This window comes from Aythya marila, assembly GCF_965140915.1.
Source record: "Aythya marila genome assembly, chromosome: 22".
Lineage (NCBI taxonomy): Eukaryota > Metazoa > Chordata > Aves > Anseriformes > Anatidae > Aythya > Aythya marila.
Window position 1 is genome coordinate 5,568,648 of NC_139063.1, and position 20,435 is coordinate 5,589,082.

The 20,435-nt window shown below is 45.2% G+C and overlaps 1 protein-coding gene across 8 annotated transcripts in view; it reads right to left on the reverse strand.

Annotated features, from left to right (window-relative positions):
* The window catches only part of PUM1 (pumilio RNA binding family member 1), a 71,257-nt gene that overhangs the window by 2,746 nt on the left and 48,076 nt on the right, over positions 1-20,435 (reverse strand). For 5 of the 8 annotated variants that reach the window (XM_082777297.1, XM_082777303.1, XM_082777301.1 and 2 more), the window contains 11 exons: positions 19,430-19,568; positions 17,690-17,833; positions 16,448-16,744; positions 14,437-14,673; positions 9,104-9,371; positions 8,484-8,613; positions 7,594-7,728; positions 6,030-6,167; positions 4,231-4,356; positions 3,272-3,393; positions 1,668-1,860 (listed from right to left, as the gene is read on the reverse strand). In XM_082777297.1, coding sequence (XP_082633423.1) covers positions 1,668-1,860; positions 3,272-3,393; positions 4,231-4,356; positions 6,030-6,167; positions 7,594-7,728; positions 8,484-8,613; positions 9,104-9,371; positions 14,437-14,673; positions 16,448-16,744; positions 17,690-17,833; positions 19,430-19,568 — 1,929 coding nt within the window. The remainder of the gene's footprint in view (positions 1-1,667; positions 1,861-3,271; positions 3,394-4,230; positions 4,357-6,029; positions 6,168-7,593; positions 7,729-8,483; positions 8,614-9,103; positions 9,372-14,436; positions 14,674-16,447; positions 16,745-17,689; positions 17,834-19,429; positions 19,569-20,435) is intronic. The other 3 variants (XM_082777302.1, XM_082777299.1, XM_082777298.1) reach the window with 2 other exon arrangements.

Consider the following 20,435-nt stretch of genomic DNA (forward strand, 5'->3'; position numbering starts at 1 on the left):
GAACACGACGTACAGCCCTCCCCTCTCCTCCCCTGCTCCTGGGGCGGACACATCACCATTGCTTGCTCTAGCCAGGGCTGACTGAACTCCCATGGGAAGTCCACCCCATACTCATCCTATCCATCAGCTCAGTCACTAGCTGTTTGGATTCTTACTCGACTTCAAGAACCAGTTTTGTAAAAATTGGATTTATGTCTCGGCCCTCCCCACATCGCATTCCCAAGGAGGTCAGGCTGCTTCACTGAGGTTACAGGAGAACATTCCCAAGTCCAACAGCACTTTCTTTGTTCATCTTCATTTCTAAGCCTTTTTTTTTTTTTTTTTTTTTAAATGACAGAACTGACTGTTAAGATTATTTTTATTTAGAAAAAAAGTGCTGTTAAAAGCACGATGCAAACTGCTTGTTTGCACTACGAACAATTTTTACAATCCCAAACCAACGGGCAATGCTCAGTTTTCCCAGGCTTTCATTCAGCTCGGTAACGCAGCTAACATCTTCACATTCAGCCAGTCTTATTTAGCTGTCATCCTGCTTCTATTTTTGACAGCCACACTGATAACCTGATTAGCATATTATTCAAAAGACTCCGCTTGACAAGAACAGGAACGTGTCGGTAAAGATTTTAAATGTATGTGCACACACCTCACAGATTAGCAGAGCTACGGGTCATTTTGCTCCAGTGAGGCTGTACACTTTTGTTTGTTTTTCTTCTGGACTAATACAGGCTTTGGTTTAAAGTAACTACTGTGGATGATTCCTAAACCTAAGAACTAGCCTACTTGATTATTTCAATTGCGTGTTTGTTGTTTATAAAGCAGGAAAATGAAGACATCACCTGATGTTTAGAGCCTCCCACCCTTGTGGAGCAGCCCTATAAGCCCTGGAAGGCAGGACTGGCAGCAATGCTTACTGAATTCCCAAATGTCTTCATTTTTGACAAACAGGAAGTCCTCAAACTGTTACACACTCCAACACTGCAGCATAGTGCTAATCCCTGGAAGTTTCTCGTCAAAAACATATCCAAACCTGAGAAACACGGGACTTGATTAATGACTCCGGGCTCAGCAGCTACAGGAGCACCACGCGTGCCCCATTAGCACGATGCAAACGGCTAACCTGACTTTCCTGATCAGCGCTGCAGAGCTGGGACACGAAGTGACAGGCAGAGCTTGGCAGCCCTTCGAGAGGCAGCCAGCAGTTCTGCGTTAGTGCTTGAGGTGCTCCGAGGTCTGGCTCAGCTCCGCTGAGTACATAACACATCTCTCATTAGCAAACGCTCTTCTCAGAGAGGGCAAGTGTGTCATCATTGCCAGACTTTCAAAAGGCACCTCGCCAGGCACCAAATTGGTGGCACTGCTACAGGAGACATCTTAGCGTTTTTTATCATCGCTCACTACGCCACAAGTGCAGAACTGGGTTACTAGGTCAGAGAAGATTGCTAGAAGCAACCAGCTAGTTTTAAGTCCAAACGGCATCTCATTAATTCATATAACATGAATATATTCCAACTACTACTTTCCTGCAACTTTGAAATACCTGGGTCGTTAGGAAGTTCTAAAGGCAAAAACAATTATCTCAGCCTTCGTTTCTCCCTGCAACCAGTGTGGCAGTGCCACTTCTTCCAGCACAAGCCCTGTACCCTTATCAATCGACAGCAGCTGCTTACCTTGTGCATGACAATCTTGCGCTGAGATGGCTCTGCCACATCGATCATCTTCTGTACCACGTAGTTGGCATACTGATCCTTCATCATGGTGTATAAGGCACTGTGAGGGCCATCATTCATAGTGCACACCTCATCGATCAACATGGCACGCTCCGTGCGGGAGGCATGGGTAACGCATTTCTCCACAACGTTGCTGTAACAATAAGAGGACGAGCAGTGAGCACGCAACATCCCCACTGGGCTTTTCGTTCCACCCCAAGGAGATCTCCTCAAGCTTCTAAGGAGGGCAGACCATTTGGGAAAGACGTATGTGCTGGTGCAGAAGTTGAGTAATGTGAAACAAACAGGTCCAAGGACCTCAGGATCTGAGTGAGAATTTGGGTAGAGGACCAATTCAGGTTTTATTTCACCCAGATTTATTTGTCTGTCTCTACAGTGACGCTGTAGTGGAGATCAATGTCTGTTCTCACAGCACGCCCATTAGAGAAGCAGATGCGCTGCTCTTTGTTTGGCTTTCTCAGTAGTGGAGCTCGGCAGGAACAGAGGTCCAAGGTTATAACAACAGGGAAATATGATTCAGGAATGAAAGAACTTAGCAAAGAACTTCCCAAATTCCTGAATACATTAGATGACTAGTCTCTGCTCTCCAGAGAGCAGAGTTAAATAGGATATACGAAAGAGAAAAGAGTTTTGCTAGCCTTATCTGCTGCACCCCCTGAATCACAAAATCACCAAGTGATTTGCCACAACTAGCGCTCAGCTCGGGGGACATGATACGCTAATTAACACTCCATCTGGAAAGAAGGTTAGAAAAAAGAGCGAGGCAAGGCAGGGAGAAAGAGGCTGAAATAACAGCGTTCAGACCGCACTCTTCTAATTCTTGTTAATGTTATACTTCCCTTGTGCCCATAAGAATTAAAGCACTATGTTACCCAATGCAAAGAGGGAGGTGTGTTACGCCTTTGAAGACATCAGCCTTCATGTTCGAATGGCTAGGAACACACACAAAAGGAATTCACAAATGTGGGAAGCATTACTCAGTTTTTGCATCCATTAAGGTACCTGAATTTTGCTTCTACCCAAGACTAGCTCCATAGCACCTGGTCTAACAAGCTCAGACTGCTTCAGCTTCCCTAAGAGGATATCCTCAGGCATGCATCTCAGAAAGGACCACAAGGCGTTGTGTAAGAAAAGCAGGATGAAAAAGAACTCTTGCTACATCGATTTCCTAAGCTCCCTTGTGGCTTGACACAACATCCCAGAGGTACTGAAAGGCTCTTAAAATGTTATCATTCAAGGGATAGTGATCACTTACAAAAAAAAAAATAAAACAAAACAACACACCACACAAACTGTTGGTCAAGTTCAGGAGCCTGAATTGGAACTACTCTTTTGCTTCCTCATCCTCCTTTGTTACAAGTAAAACTTACCTTGCAGGTTGCTCATCCCAGTTTTTAAGCAGTTATAAATAGCATTCTGCTGTTAAACAGAAAGTTATTTTATCAACTCCTTTCACCTACTTACACCCCACCTCTAACTTCTGCAACTCTAGCACATGTCCATACTCCCACGGGGCATGAAGACTTTAAGAAACAAATTCATACCTAGCAAATTTATGTTGACTCAACACAAGCACGTTGCCTCTAATTTCTGCTACAATCTTGCTCTTATCCTCAGGCCGACCATGTTCTAGTACATGCTGGATAACATAGTTCCCATACTGATCCTGTTTGAGAGACAGCAGAAGTGTGAGACAAAATCTGGACAGGAACCATTAGTACCAAGCTAGTTCCCAATGTGCATTAATTAAGTCTTACAAACTTGGACTAAACACTAATTAAAACATCTACTGTTTAAATCATACAAATACTTTATACTTCTACAGAAACATGCACCCTAGATTTTCACCAGGAGGTAAAATACTACATCTTTGTCCTGATTATAAAGCTCAAAACAATTTCCTTTAACATGAAATGCCAATACTCTGCTCTTCTCAATTTTTCTTTGTTCTAGCTACAAGATACTGTTCTTATCTACATTCATATTCTAGACATGTCTATATTCAGACAAGATACATGTTTATTTCACTCTAATTCCAGAGGCATGCCTTGGATGCCTCACCTCCACACCCAACCTCTTCCCACTATCCACATGCTATGTATGAGCACACAGGACAGGGTTTGTTTGATGTTAGATCCACCATGCCCCAGTGCGTGAACCCTAAAAAAAAAAATAAATAAATAAAAAAAAAGGGTTCTCAGACTGCAAAGAAGAGAAAAGGCGGGCAGGAAGGGATGTGCATAAAAACACATTTTAAGAACCCCTTCTGAACAGGATCCAACTCCAGCTTTGATACCTGCTGGATATTTGCACGTAGCCAGAACAATTAGTGACGATGCATTTCTTGCCTGCCATTTTCCCTTCCACCCCACCCCAGGAACGGAATTCCTATGTTCACACAGCCCCACTAACACCACAGCTACAGTCTCAAACGTGGTGTTACCTTTCCTAATACGAAGCAGCAACCACAAATCTCGCAGCACCCACATCCCCTCAGACTGACCTGCACAAGCTGCTCGGTGTGTTGGTGGAGTTCCTCCAAGATGGGAAGAGTCTGCTCAGGAAGACAGTGCTCTAGGATCCTCTGAATCACACGACAGCCATATGGATGTGTAGACAACGCAAAAACCTGCGTTCGAGGAGACAGGCAAGCACAGGCAGCAACACATCTGTTAGTCTTTGTGGGTCCTGAAAACCTTTCTGAATTAAATGAACGCGTGGTGGTTTTTCCTGGGCATGGTAGGCAATGCCAGCTGCAGAACTCTGCTTGCAGCACCAGGTAACAAACTGAAACTGGATACATCTCGCTGCCCCAGGACTGCCTGGGTGACCACAGGCACATCACATCCCCACCCCTGCTTCAGCTTCTCCATCATGAAACAGGAACACAAGCAGTAAAGTGTCTTGATTAATGAAGAGAACACTTGGACAGCCAAGCATTATTGGAAGCGGTGTTAAAACAGTTTCAGAGGAATAAATTCAGCACACAGTTTGCTGGTTACCTAATTACAGCTATGTAATGAAAGTGTAGTATGAAACAGAAAGGTTAAAAATGCTCAGACAAGGATTTTCTTCAAGTACCCAGATTTGTTTAAAAGCCTTAACTGTGCTTAGCAGAAGCGACAACAAGGAATCTTCTTGCTCATTTCTAGAGGATTATCAAATCTGTCAGTAAGAACACCTTATTCATTTTATTATTGCTGTGCAATTTTCTTTCTAAAGCACGAAGTCCTATCTGCTTGCTTAAAATAAATTAAAAAACATAGCAAATCCAAGCACTGAAGTCAAATAGTCTACAAATTTTTAATAACCATTTTGAATAAACCGTGCAGGAAAACAGGACTTTAAAATGTAATTAACCACCAAAAAACGTTCTTGAGGTGATAAGTTTAATCTTGCACATGAAAGTTCAGATGGACCTGGGACAGCCAGTCAGAGAAACTGCAGTGCCATCAGCCAAGTTCCCAGATGTATTTCTGCCTTGCCTAACTCCCTCCTCGAAGGTCCAAAACTAAAGGTTAGCCAGCAGATTTGCTGAGCAAGTTTCTGGCCAGAGCCCTGCTTGTTTTGACACAGCCAAGCAAGTTCACACTACCACAGCTGTTCCAGGAGCAGCCAAACTAATAAAGCCTGGTTCCTGCTACAATAACCCCAGGCTATCCTCACATCCCTGTGGCAAAACCCTCAGTACTTCAAAGTCCCCCACCAAAGCCAATTAAGCTGAAGCTGGAAACACCCTGAACAGCACTTTTGGAATGGAAGACAAGCCAACTACAACCAGAATAAAGGCATTAATACCCAGAACATCAATTCACAAGGGAAAATGAAGAAGGAAAAAAAAAAAAAAGGAATAAAACAAGTAACTGCCCTTTGCTAGATGAAGCTTTTATTTTGCCCCTGGTCTGGGATCCTTGGGAAACAGCAGCCTGATAATCCACTCCCACAGAGCAGATCTTAATGAAAATGTCCTACACCCACCACAAAACACTCTGCTCACCACCTTTACTATGAAGATGGATTAATAACAGACTTGCTTTTCCCCCATCAGTCAAAAATAGTGTATGTTCCAGGAGAACAGACTTTTGCAAGGCTGCTTTGCTGTGATACACCTGCATGAAAATGACAAGCAGAGATGTGATCGAAGAGTTCCTAGGCTCACTCACATAGCTGCATAACCCTTTCACCCAATGCTCGCTAAAATTTAAATTCCCAAAGATTTTAATGAGTTACGGTCACTATTGTGCTACTCAAAGCAACGTAAGAACACGAAGAACGAGACTTAGATCTTGGTTAAGAACTTACCTGCCCCTTAAATGCATCAATGATAAACTGCAGGGACTGAGGCTGCACGCACTCGATGCACTTCTGCACCACGTGGTTACCGTTCTGGTCTTTCACACACTTGAGGACATGGCCGTCCAGCTCCCGTACCATCTCGTTCTATTAGGAGGAGAGAAAGACAAACAGAAAGCACCACCAGGACTCACGGCTGATAAATGCAAAGTTTTCACTGCTACACACGGTACAGGAACACGAAAGGCATGAAGGATGCACTGATGTATTTCAGTTATCTCAGTGAAGTTTTCCAGTGGCTGAGAGCTGAGATGAAGCCTGCTGTGCTACAGAAACCATCTAGAAAAATACTACAGGAAGATGAAACACTTTTCATTAACTTTAAGAGGACACCCATGTGCAAATATAAAATTTAAGATTCCCCCCCGCAAATATATAGCTTTTTTTTTTTTTTTTTGTGTCCCTCATTCCCTCATCTGCTCCCCTCATAAAGAAAGAAATCTGAGATGTTCAAACTTCACAAACTTCCCAGGTATCAGCTTCACACCACTCAAATGGAGTCAGCACTGGGATAAAAACTTGCTGGCATCTTACATATGCAGGCTAATATTACATGGTAATTAAGGAAATGGAGCAGCTAAGTTTTAGATATGACTAATGTGACAAACACACAGGCTGAAAGCAACTGGAAAAGGATGGATGGCACTTGACTAATTTAACAACACTACAAACAGGATGATGGACTTATTCTATTGGTACAAAAACGGGCATTTCGGGAACACACAGCGCACCCAGACAGCTTTCTAGAAGAAGACATTAGCAAATCCTTGGACCAGCAGTGCCACAGTTTGTGCCATCACACTTCCACCGTTATCCAAAGCCACACGTATTGCTAAGGCAATAGGTGCGCTCAGGCTTGACTCGGAGGCAACACGCATTTCTAAATCCTGTTTCAGCTTTTTAACTTAATAACCCACATTAAGATTCTTCTATTGTGATTCCTAATGCCTTTATTAGCTAGCTTGCGTAGCATATTTTTCATCTTAATTCATTGCTAATAAAATCCTAGAGGAACAGCTTTATTAACGAGCTTTCAGTAGAATTTAGGCTATTCTCCACCTTTCCCAATGCTAGGCCTGGCTCAGCAGGAACCAGGGGCTCCTCATTCTCCTCTCTCTGTGGGGAAGCAGAACATTGACCCACATATCAAAGCAGCAATATCTCCGTGAATAATGAAGGTAGAACTCTGGCACTGCTTACTTCAAGGGATTTAAAATATCTCCTTATTCACTATTATTCACAATTTCCCCCTCAGCCAGCCTACATCACCTGACTGAAGGGAATTAATGGAGAACCAACACCATTAAGTGCTCAGTAGGACAATGAGATGACAACGAGACCCAAGAACATATCACACACTTACCAACCACAAGAAACATAACAAATATACCATAAACCAAACCAAAAGAACACCAGCCACAAACAAAAGCAAGAGTAACAGAAGTTTGCAGTCCGGGTCACCAAACAGCAAGGAACGTTAAACATCAAGAAGAAAGTTAAAATTGAAACTTACAATTACCTGCTGGTCTGGGGGAATAAACTCAAGGGCCTTCTGGATCACCCTACAGCCGTACATCTGCAAAGCCAGGGACAGAACATGCCCACGGATACGTTCTGCCAAGGCCAACTTCTGCTCCAGGCTGCCAAACTGGAAAGATTAAAACCAATCACTACAGACACAAAACCCTCACGCGGCCAAGCAGCACAGCAGCCCTCCCGTCCTGTGGTGCCGAAGTGTTAAACAAGAAACACTGCACCTACTGAAAAAAAACACCAGCCATAGCTCAACAGATCTCACCAGGCACAAGTGAGATGTCTGTTCTGTCTCTGACATGCCTGACATGTTTGAAACAAATTCCAGAGTCAAAGGTGCTACAACCACCAGGGCGACGTGCCAGTCTGCTAATGCGGCAACCCTTGAGACTGGGGCTCTGAAGTTATTGGATTCAAGATAAATAAATAACCACGGCTTAGTGTAGAAGGAACAGACCAGTTTCAATAAAGAGATGGCTGTCTGCTCACCTTCCTTGTACAGAATTACACGTTTTCTGTCAGTGAATGCTGATTGTTGTGTTTCTAAACACATGAGTACTGACTGCTCAGCACAGCATCCTTGGAAATGGGAAAATGAAGTCTCCTTGGCCCTAAATCTCCTGGATGCGCTGTTACTTATTCCTATACCTTTTGCACCTCTCAAAGCAAGGATTTACTCTTCATAAGAATTTTTGAGACCCCATTTCATTCACCCCAAGAGGAATGATGCAGCAGCATGTGGGGATGAGATGACATCAGCGATGACAGACATCCATCCTCTTAGCCAAATGGCAAGGCTTCTAAGAGCTCATCCTGTGCCTCAGGACAGCAGGAAGAACAGGAGTCGTGAAGAAAGGAATTAAGACTTACTTCAAAGAACTTCTGGATAACGTAATTTCCAAATACATCGACCATCAACTGATAAGCCGCCTGGAGGATCTCGTTGAACACAAGCTGGCGTTCTGCTGGGGTAGCACGCTCCAGTTTCAGCTGAATAAACCTGAAACATAAGGTTGGTATGATGCCACTGGCACTTGTGCCCTCAAAGCACTAATACAAATCCATTCATAAGGCTCACACACTGAGCTCTTACAGAACAAAGATCTTTAAATCACAGGTGCCCTGTACAACAGGGATCTGAAACCTTGAGTGGTGGCAGTCATGAGACCTATGTCTACGTGTCATCTGTATCCCAAAATCTTAAGCAAAGCAAATCATAACTCGGTAATACAGCAAGGTCTTGCATCCAGGCAAATTTTGAAGCAAGCAACCTATCTTTGGAGAGGGGAGTCATGCTACCAGGACTTGTCGCCAGCCTTTAAAAAGGAAGGTCTGAGTGTTACACTACTTGGCTTTGTCTCTTCACACCCCCTTTCCCTCTTTACACCTCCTTTTCCCTTGCTTCAGGACGTGACACAAAGTGCCAGCTACGCTAAATCAAAGAGCAGCCGTTCCAAAAGCTCCCCACAGCGCAACGTTCTCAATCCCACCTGGATCCATGCTGATCCTGGGAGAACTCCATGATGTGCCCGGCAATCTCCCTCAGCTGTAAATTGGGGTACCGGTTATTGCGAAAGTCTTCGAGCAGCCTGCTTCGGCCAGAGGGCATAACGTCAGACATCCCATAGCGCAAGCGAGACGAAGGGAAGAGCGTACTGCTGGGGCTGAAGAGGCTGGAGGCACTGCTCGCGCTGCGGTACTTGGCTTCAGCTCCAGGAGCAGCAGAGATGTAGCGGCCACTGCCGTTTGTCAGCCCTCCTGCAAGGCATAAAAAACAAGGGGGGGTTCAAAAGATGAAATAAAGCGGCCGAGGAAGTAGTTTACAAAAAAGAAGCACAGCCTCTGCATGCCGTTTTGCTTCTATTTACTCCTCTTCCACCAAGATGGGTTGAGCTCAAGATTTCAGCACAGAACAGGCTGGAACAATTGCTGTTCCTCGCCACGTGTTCAAAATGCCTAAAACTGACAAGTGGCAATCCCACTGCTGGGATCTTTTTGCTCACGTGAAGTTTCTAATTGCTTTATCCCCCATTCTCACTCACACAGCCCTTCGCTGCTGTGCAAAGGACTGAGCTAAACAGAAGCCCACCGGTGGTAGGGACAAAATCCAGATGAAATCAGACTACAAAAAGGCAGCAAGAAGCAAGAACAAAAAGTTTAGAGATTACAGAAAATCACTATTCAGTATAGGTTAAAAAAAATAAAAGCAATAAAGACCACAAAAAAAAAATCCTGTGCTTTCACATTGCCCTAAAGATTTTCATCCATACTGAGAGCACTTTGCTACCCAGTGATGGGGATGGGGAACACTCACAGTCAGCAGACTGAGTGTTGACAGGAACCAGCTAAACCTTTCCTCACCATTTCCCTGCCCGTGATTTCTGAGCACGCAGCAGCACTGCACAGGGCTCTTCCCTTTCCTGTGAGGCTCGGGATCCCTCTGCTGGCCAAAGGCCGCAAGCTACTTGGGCAAGAGGGATTTTCCTGGGAGGAAGCGGGTTCCCACCAGAAAAATATTCTTCTGGCTTGGGGATCTGCCACCTGAGAGACCAACAAGAGGCAGCAAGGGCAGGTCACCTGAAAAATCCACAGGGAATCTTTGCAAAGGAAGAGAAGGAAGGACCTTCGAGGCAACGGGCTGTAGGTCTGTCCACACGAACAGACCTCCTGGCAGCCACGCGAATGACAGGGTCAAAACAGGATTTAAAAATGTTTCAAAAAGGAGTGAACTGCAGTCCTCTGCCAACAATGCCTGGAGGAAGCTTGCCTGCAGGAAGCACTAGGTGAGAACTAAGTATCCGATACGGGGCTAATTAAGTTCCCCTGTCTCTGAGCTGGGCAAGCATGTTCTGACACCTCCCGAGCTGGTGCCAAGCCTCGGCTTTCTCAAGGAGAAAGCGACCCGAGAACTTCCTCTTCCCCTCCTTCCTGGGCTGCCTTGCCAATGGTGTGCCCATCGGTTCCTCCACCTGCCTTCCTCTTGGAGCCAGAGCTCTGATGTGACCCAAATTCCTTGCTGCTGGGAGAAGCGGGATACCCAAGGTAACACTGAACAAAGCGTGGGGTACCGGCATTCTGCGCTGCATCCGAAGCACTCAGAGTTAGCGTTTGTTTTCAGAAGCCTGGAGCAGGTGAGAGTCAGAACACAGACACTAAAATGACAAACCGTGTCCTGAGCAGCTCCTGCCAACGGCTGTACGAGGGAAGGGGTCAGCACGCCGTTCCCATCTGTGCCTTGTGTCTGAATTCAGAGGGGAAGCCTCACCGGCACGTGCAAAACCTTTGTGGTCAGAGGTTTGCCCAGTAAGGGCTTCAGATCATTTTGGAGATCCCAATTCAGGCACTGAAGTTCTGCCTCCTCCTGCTGGAGATGCTGACCCACAGTCTCTCCACAAGGGTCAGTGCTGTACTGGGAATTAGAGACTGGGGGGGGGACAGGTTTCCTAACAAAGCAACTGCTTCTGAAACCCATCTGTCACCACCAAGGGCAGAAACCCTGGAGAAGCTCAGGCTCCTCTATGCCAACGGGTGTGGGAGCACAAGGAGACAGGCAAAGGATGCTCGTGTAATTCGTGTGATTTTACCAGTTCCTAACAGCTCCTCCTTGAGAGCAGCACGGGCTGGAAGCAGCGCTGCTGAGGCTCATTGGGACACTAAGCTAGAATAGAGGGACAAAATCCCAAAGAACAGAGATGCCTCCTGCAAGATGCTGGCCCTGACAGTTTCTCCTGTGTCCTCAGCCCCAACAAACCCCCAAAGCAGCTCTGCAAGCTGCCTGCAGCCATCCTCCCGGTCCCGCTAACACCAGGCTGCCCAGGCTGAGCGCCGCCCCTCCGACAGGGAGCCAGGACACAGAGCTGTGCAGTCACAGCTGTGGCACGGTTGTCTCTGAACAGACTGACAGGGGAAGACCAGGTTGTCTTTACAGTGTGTGGGATATATGCAGAGAAATCTGTATCTGGAGAGCGACATGTGCACAGACTTTATCCCAGGACGCCAATGCAGAGGAGATGCTCGGAGGCCCGCTGCAGCCCTAACAACTGCTTCCTATTTTCAAACACTAAGTCATCTTCCTAGTGCTTGCTGGGACACTTAAGACAGACGTTAAATTAAAAGAACTACTGATTTCAGGAAAAAATGACAAAAGGATGAGCAAAAAAAATAAAACACACAGGGGAAGAAACATAGAAGCTGCTTTGTCTTTCCTAGGCTGCTTAGGAAAGACAAAGCACTTCCTAAGCAAGCTTCCAGTGGACTTTTGCAGGGCCCCCAAACTGCTCAGAAACATGGGAGTTGCCTGCGTGCACAGGGCAGAGCGGTGGAAAACAGGAAGACAGACAGACAGCTCCAAGACAGCCGGCACTGTCTTGCACTGGGTTGCACTGCAGCTCAGCACCAGGCAGGTCCCACTGGGAAGCGCAGGAGCCAGCAGCCCCCGGGGCATCCCCGGTGTCCCCTGCCCGTACCACCCAGTGCCCCTGGTCATCAGTGACAGAACTGCTGCTGGCACTGCCTACGTGAACTGATGGAGCTGTAACCTGGCCAAAAATAAATGTTACAATTCATTTATTTTTAAATAATGTATGTGGTATTTCAGAATTTTGATCAGTACCAGGAAAGGAGAGGAGCCCTGCTGCCTTCAGAGCCCCTCAGCACGTACTTACCGACAGCTGTTGTACCCCAGCTGCACGTGGTGCACACACCTTTGAGCTTAAAGCATGCGGTTAGCTCAGACTGCCTCCTCCTGCAGTTCTTCTTATAAGAACTGCCTGCACGGCTATTTCAGGTACTTGCAATTGCCCAGACATTTCACAAGGTCACTTTACAAGCCCAGCAAACACCTAACGCGACAAATACACACCGCTTTTCACAGCTATGAGCCTTCAGAAAGCCAGAGGAGCAGGAGCTGAATCGTTACTACTTCCACAAAGCACACAAGCCCAAGAGATGATCGACTTTCACATCCATGAGACAGGACAAAGTCAAATCCACGGCTTACATGGCATTTAATTGTACATCCGCTGATGGTGAGCAGGATTTAACACCAGCTTACCTCACCGTGTAACCCTGAAATCAAACGGCTCCCCCATGTCGTGTCGTCTGCCCCCACGACACAGCGATAGGGCTGTTCTAAACCTGGCCGCCCTCATTTCCCTTTCTGCAAACACCACGTTTGCGTGTTCCCATCTGTCCTTTCATTTTTAGATATTTAGTAACTCTCCTCAGCCTCCATCACCAATGACTTTTGATATCACCCCAAAACAGGAAAGGGGCCTGCCTCAAGCTTCTTGTAGGGAAGTAGTAGTGTCAGGGCTGTTTTTATAGCATTAAAACTTACTTTAAAACCAAAGGAAATGGTGATTACATTCAGCACTAACATCTTATGCTATGGGTGGAAGATAACCTTAATAAAGCGACCTCTTACAGATTTCCAGGTAAAAACCACACAGAGCTACGAGGTTTCTCTCACAGTAGCTCCCAAGCATGAAGTCAGGCACAGAGGACCCGTGGCTACAAGGAGAGGAGCGTTTTGTCAGAGTGGGAAGACCCAGGCTCACTGCTCGGGGGCACAGGCCATTTATGTAAATGGGAACTCTCCTTCCTTCCCAGTGTTTGTTCTTAGAACAGATTAACCTTTCTCTGATCCAGTTTTTAAGATTCATTCTTTTGTTTGCCTGCAGGGGCAACAGCCTTTTCCTAGTGCCAGAATCTGAATCTGGTTAGTCTTCAGCACTAATTTATCGTAGCTATTTAACTGTCAGCTGAAGGACCGTACAGCTGCATAAATAAAGCTAAAAGCCCTTCAAATTCTATTAAAGCTCTGAACAAGAGATGGTAAATCTAAAAATCATATTTGTTACCATTTCATGCAAACTTTTAGCCAGCATCGACACTGAACACATATGCTTGTGGTAAACAAATCTATCTGATGAGTAATAGCGTGTGTGCATCTAGGAAGCATTCTGATCACCCACATCCAGACTGATGCTTGACAAACAAAAAGTCATTTTTTAAACAACTGCTAAATTATTTGGTGCAAAGGCAAAGAATAACCCATCTTTTTTGTTTATGAGGCCCTGGAATGAACACTTCAGGAAGCTCAGATGAGCACTGCTTTGTTATTTAATATGTCCTTTATTCATTCTAAAAGATTTACTTCATTGTATGCAGGAGTTCTGGACCAATTGAAATTTCAAATGGAAGACATACATTACTTTATGCAAGTGACTTTACCAGAATTAAGAAAGCCTCTGCCATGCACTAAGCTGCTTTTGATAAGGGCATACAGATGGGAATTTCTGAAAAGCAAACTCACAAAATCCTCCACTAAAAGTTGAGTATCACTCCTGATAATGTTACCTATTTTGGTTGAAAGAAGCTGTATCCTAAGCTCATTAATTACTGAATGGATAATTTAAAACATTTGACAAGTTTAAGGGTGAGTCCTACGTATCTATTCAACCCAAGGGTAACAAGCAACTGGTGCTGGTACTGAGATCTGTGCAAAAAAAATCTTTTTTAAGCACTTGTAAATGTTATCCTGAATTTAGAAATGAGGAAGCAAGCGGGCCATGCATGTACCTTCCTGTCTGACAGCTCAGCTATTCAGAGAGGCACCGACACACAACACAGGTACTACAGATCCTGCCTCAGTGTTTCACCTACTTCTGCAAAATCAGGGAACCTCTCGCAGGACTAAGAGCAGCGACCAGACCGCAAGCACCTCACCCACCCAGCAGCGGGGGTGTTTGTGTCTCTGCCCGGCAGGAGAGCAGACCAGCAGCACCGTGCCGTGCTGGGGCAGCGGCCCTGGGGCTCTTACCCAGGTTTAGACTTGAAGAAGATCCGTGTGAGGATAAGGAAGGTGGTGGAGTCTGAGAGTGGCCAGGTCCTTGGCTGGGCAGAGGCATACCCACAGGTCCAGGAGACGAGGAAAACCCAAGGCCATTATAAAAACTGTGTCCTATGGGTGTCAAACTGCTGGATGTCCTCTTGTACAGGTCACTGCTCCCTGTGAGGGAGTCTCGGCGGGAGCCGCTGCCAGTGTTGGAGTTAGCAACTGGAAGGAGGACAAGAGCAGAAGTGAGTGAAGACAACAAGGGCCCGAGACAACCGGAGAGCTGGGGAGGCGTGCAAAACAGGCAAAAATAGAACAGCACCTATTAACAACGCCACTGCAGCAGGCTGTTGTTCTCCTACAGGTGGTGTATGAGCCCATGTGAAATGCATTTAATAAAGTCACATTGCTAATGATCAAGCAGAAATCCTCAATTTAAATAATTAGCTTGAATCCTGTCTGTCTCGTATAGTTGAAGAGTTTTCATACTGAGAGAACACTTCCAGAAAAACAGCCCCAAAAACCTAAAAGCCGAAAGATCAAGAAGATACAAACTACCTACAGGAAGCGACAGAACGAGAAACAACAGCGAGCATTTTGGCTTTTGGGCACAACCACTTGCACTTTGCATCTGAACCCTCAAAAGAAAAGTCTGTGTACTTCAAAGGGCTTCTTCCCTACGCATATCACTTAGTGCAACATAAGATACTGCATCACCCTACAAGCAGTGCCTCGTACTTATCCTTTGGCCATTAGAGCTCAAACAAATCCAACAAGAGATTTTGTCTATTAATGTTTAAGATCATGTACAGTTTCTTGGATGTTTACTTGGAATCCTTATTCTCACCTTTCACTGTACTAAAAGAGCTGAAGAGTCATTTCTTTTTACTCATTTGCATCCAGCTTTATTGAGATGGTAATCAGAATTCAAGCTAAACACAAAACTAACGTTTTTGAAGAGTTTACTTGCTAGCCAAATAAAAACCTCTTTAAAAACACTGTCTACTTGAGGAAAAAAGTCATTTTTGCATTAAAATCTGGTTTAGTAAATACTGGAATTGATAACAATTTTAATGATTTTTTTTTTTCCATGACTGTAAATAATTTCTAGAAGCAACAGCCTCACATTTTATTCATGGATTAAGGGAAAACCGGTTTGTGCATCTTGGCTTTGGGCAAACTAGTCACTGAATTCAATTAGTTGAATAAACTGGAATGGAAGAAGTGAATACTGCATTTACTTCATCCAAGATGGTTCACATTGGGATTAAGAAAAATATTTAGAATAAATTTATTTAAAATCGTGACTTGATGCAGTGACACTGTCTTTTTTTTTTTGATGAACCAGGTTCAAAAGGCATGTTTTAACTTCCCCTTCAGACGGATGAAAGCAGGAAAGTTCAGGATATAATTACTACCTCTAAGACTAAGCAGCAATTAAAACAATTGTTCTACTTAAAAGGAAGAAAAAAGGAAAAAACCCCAACCCATAAACATCTTTCTGGGTTGGTTTTATTCTGAAAAATCTTTGTCTCCAACTGGCTAACAAACAAATCAGAACAAATCTGAACAAAGAAATGATGTGCATAATATTTCTTGCAACCACAAAAAGTGACTGGTTTTTGGGTGTATGATAGAAATAATGACCAGAATAAAGCATAGAAACCACCTCAAATAAAAAGAGTCTTTAAATTACAAAAAGCAAGTTACTTAGCCATTACTCTGAGGTAAGAGCTAGCACACACAGTTACCCCTCCAGAGCCCGTTCCTGTCAGTCCAGTATCTCCACCGAGCACATGCAAGTAAAGGCAAGGCAACCCAGAGCTGTTTAACAACATCTGTAGCTACAAGGGGATGGCTGATAATGCGCCAAACGCTTACAGCAAAATAACAAACTTGCCATGTTACCTCTACCATATTAGCTGCCAGAAGAAGTTTCAGCAGCCTGGACTGCCCATTTTTAAAGCCAAAGCTGTGACGAAGCTGCAGCTCCTACCTGCTGTTCCGAAGCCTCCCAGCGCCGACCCCAGCGTGGCACCGAGAGAGCTGCTGCTCCCAAACCCCAGGGAGGTGTTGGCAGGCTGGGCAGAGCCCTGAGAGAAGAGGGAGCTGCTCTGGGAATTGCTGCTGAGAGAGTTGTTGCCATAAAACGAGCTGGAGGCCAGGTTGTTGGTAGGCTGCTGCTGAGGCTGGGGCTGAGGCTGCTGCGTTCCCAGAGGGCGAAATGGTCCGTTTGTTGTTCCTGCCAGGCCACCAGCTGCACCACTGGCCGAAGCTGCAGCTGCTGCAACTGCTGTAGAGAAAGTAACAGCATGCAGAGTTTGAAAAATGTGTTTCTGTATCCATTTTGGAAGTTAAACCTCAGCAGGATCCTTTTATTTCACACAGACTTTTTTTTCCCCCCTCAGCAAGAAAACCTCCCTTTCACATCAAAAATCTGTAAACATCTCTGTACTTTACACCTATGCTCCACAAGTCCTGCACAGAGACAGCAAACAACAACAATGCAAAGTTGTTATTACTGCTGTTGGTATTATTGGAGCTACATAGATCAAACAAAGTTCCCTTTCTCCTAAAAACTGAGATTCAAATCAATTCAGCCACACACAGAGTAATATCTAATCAAGAAACAAGTTTTGAAACAATCAGAATTGTCCTTTGGTGCATGAAACCAAACCCTGCAGTGTTAAGAACATCAAAACCAAATACTTCTGTTTTCCAGCCAGTTCTAAAGAAAAAGCAAAATGAGAGCTACAAGGAAACAATTAAAAAGCCCATTTCATAATCTGTTACCAGCACTGGCAAGGACTGCTTACACACACAGATTCTTGCTGAAAAATTCCTTTTAAAGCCTTGACCTCCCAAAAGAACCCTAATAAAATCCAACAGAACTCATGGCAAAGACCAGGCCCATAACAGTGTATGCAAGTAAGGTGATCAGCTGGGAGTTTCACACAGGCTAAAAGCCTTTTATTACGTGGGAAACTGGATGCCAGCAGACCAGTTTAAATAACTGTCACGAAACCCTGCAGAATAACACGGTCTAAGCCATGCTACCTCTCAGGGGGATTTCTCGAGGCTCAGCCCACAGTGAGTCCAGAGGAAGTTCTCAGCAACAATCCCTGCATTGGATCTCAGTGAGGGCAAGTGGATCATCATCGCCAGCAGGGCGCGGGGGGGCTCGGTCCCACTCCCCGCAGGTCGAGGCAGATTTTCACCTGGCTGGTCTGGGACTCACCTGCTTGTGCTGCAGAGGAGCTGATGATGACGGGTGCGGGGGCCACGAGACGCACAGGGGCCCCCAGGCCATTCCTGGCTCCTGCGTTCACCACGAGAGCACCCGTTTGGTCGTAGTACGCGGCAGGAGCCAGCACCGGGTAACCTGGGGGAAGGCACAGCACAGAGCTCACCAAGCAGCACAGCAGACAGCTACCATCCGACAGTGACTGTTCAGAAACATTGTTAAAGGAAGATCACAACAGATAAAGCGAGAGAACAACAGTTTTGATTCTTGTTAAGCAAGATTGTTTAATTAACAGTTATATCCTGAATTATTCCACAACTTTCATACCTCCATTTCTACCTTACTAAGTCTTTCAGTTAGGGAAGATTTTTTTCCCCTGAAACTACTACACTAACATTATCCTCTGTGTAAATTCTGTTATCCAGATAAAAAAATGTCTTAAAATACTACAGCACTATTTCTTTCCCCTGACAAGTACAGCCTGTGCTGGCACTTGTCACATATGTGAGCACACCGCACTTCCAACTCTCCCGCTGTATGCTGGAGGGGCTGTGTGCACACGTGCAAACAAGACACCAAACTTATCTAAGGTGCTTTTTTTTTTTAAAAAAGATACATATTTATAATAAAGCATCCTTCAGTATTTATGAATACTCTTAAATATGCTGGTAACACACACAGCAGCAGACTTTCTATAGAGTACAACTGTTAATTTAGGTACCCAGCTCCAGAATCCCATAGTTTAGAACACCACACACACATAAGAAACCCACATTCACGAAAAAATTACATCATTCTCCACAGCGAGGTCACAAAGCAGAAATTGTTCTGTGGATATTTGTTCTGAAACTACGGCCCCCAGAACCTCAGAAAAGCAGATTTAAGAAAATTCACAGATCACTTGAAAGCACATCTGCTGCTACTCACTGGGTAACTTAATATGGCAGCATTCTTTTTTAGCCATAAAACCACCATGAAGCAACGCTGTGACACTTCTAGAGGGAAGGTCTGAAGCCAAAATGATCTGGTTTGGTTACATTTGACCAACAGGACATACTTGCACATTATTCAAAAAACTTACGTATGCCCTTGGTCATTACAACCACATCCTGTATAACCGACGTCTTACCATTTGTACAGCCTCACGGATCAGAGCTAAGGCTTATATTGCAGCTTCTCTCTCGCAGAACAATAAATTATAACAAACCCCTGCCTTTGTCTCTTTTTCTCATTTTTTAAGCCACCAGTTTTTGTCTGGAAGAAATTACGAGGAGGAAGTCCTTAATCTGTTAAAGTCTAACACCCACCAGGATGCAGAGACAAGGCTAATGAACACGACTAAGGTGTCTCGGTGGTCTTAAAATAAAGATCACATAAGCTAGCATGAGCCACAGAAAAACCTGAACACAACTTTCCATAGAAGCCATCAATTCTTTTGGGTAGGCAAGCAGCTAACGTGCCAGTACAGCAATCCAGTTGATAACATTTGTTTCACCTGTGGCACAGGGACCCGAGCCCTGCTTTCACTTAACTGCGGCGCAGGTAGCTCTGCTCGCATCTAACAGCCTCTCCAAAACGCCCTGGATACCCACAGATTAAAACCTACCAATACTGTAATAAAAACAAAACACTGCTGAGCGCCAGGCAAACATGACACCATGCAGAGACACAAAATGTAATTTTCGTGGATCTCGCTGGGCACTGGAGAAGTCACAGCCCCCTCGGGCTCCCTACCTGGCATCCCTGCTGCCAGCCCTTGTCCAAAGGCAAGGGCAGAGTTGACGGCTGCAGCAGCCACCAGCGGATCAGTCTGCTGTCCCTGCTGGTTCTGATTTGGGGTCAAAGGACGCTGACTGGCTCCTCCACGGAGAACCTGAAGAAAACAGAGGAAAATCAGCCTGTTTAGCTCGAGCCCCAGGAGTAAACCACGATAACCAGACACTTGCAGGACACCAGCAGCAACCTACTTTAAGTTCTTGCACGCAGCAGCAGCTGTGTCACAACCAGTGTGTGACAGCCCCTTCCCTTTACTTGGAAAAATCCTGCCTTCTCCATCAGGACGTTTTAACACTATCACCATGGGTAAATGCATAGGACCCGATGGAAACAATACACCCTTTGTCAGGCTCCCTGAGCATAAACTGGAAGAGCTTCATTTTCTGACCTTTTTCATTTCGTGACATACCTCCAACATTCATCCTCTGTCAGAAGTGTCTGCGAGCCTCTGTCCCATTACAGATGGCATTCGGTCTCTGCCAGAAAGGCCCACTTGAGCAGAAACCTTAAAAGCCTGACTTTGGAGCTGTGGGCTGATGACACGAGGTGACCTGGGTTTTTCCAGCCACCATAGAGAATGGTGACCCAGTGACACGACACTTACTCACTGGAAATAATGACCAGAGATCACACACTGGCTTTGTGTATGTAGCTCTTGTGGTTTAAGCACATGTTGCTCTCAGAGGGGAAGATGGCAAACTGACCTTTCCTGTAATTACCTGCGACAGGCTTTGTTTGCAAAAGCCTTTTACTCAGTGGTGATGCAAGAGTCTGCACCCACTTGCGAGGTCAGCTTATTAAAAAAGCTGTCCTCTGGTACTCAGCACGTCTGGTTGCAGAAATTAACATCATGTGTGTTACCCGATAAAGTTATTTAAAGGAAAAATTACTCCGTGCACAGAGGCTGGGAGAGGATACTGAAGCCAATAGATTTGGAGACATCCCAGAGTCAGCTATGGCTGTC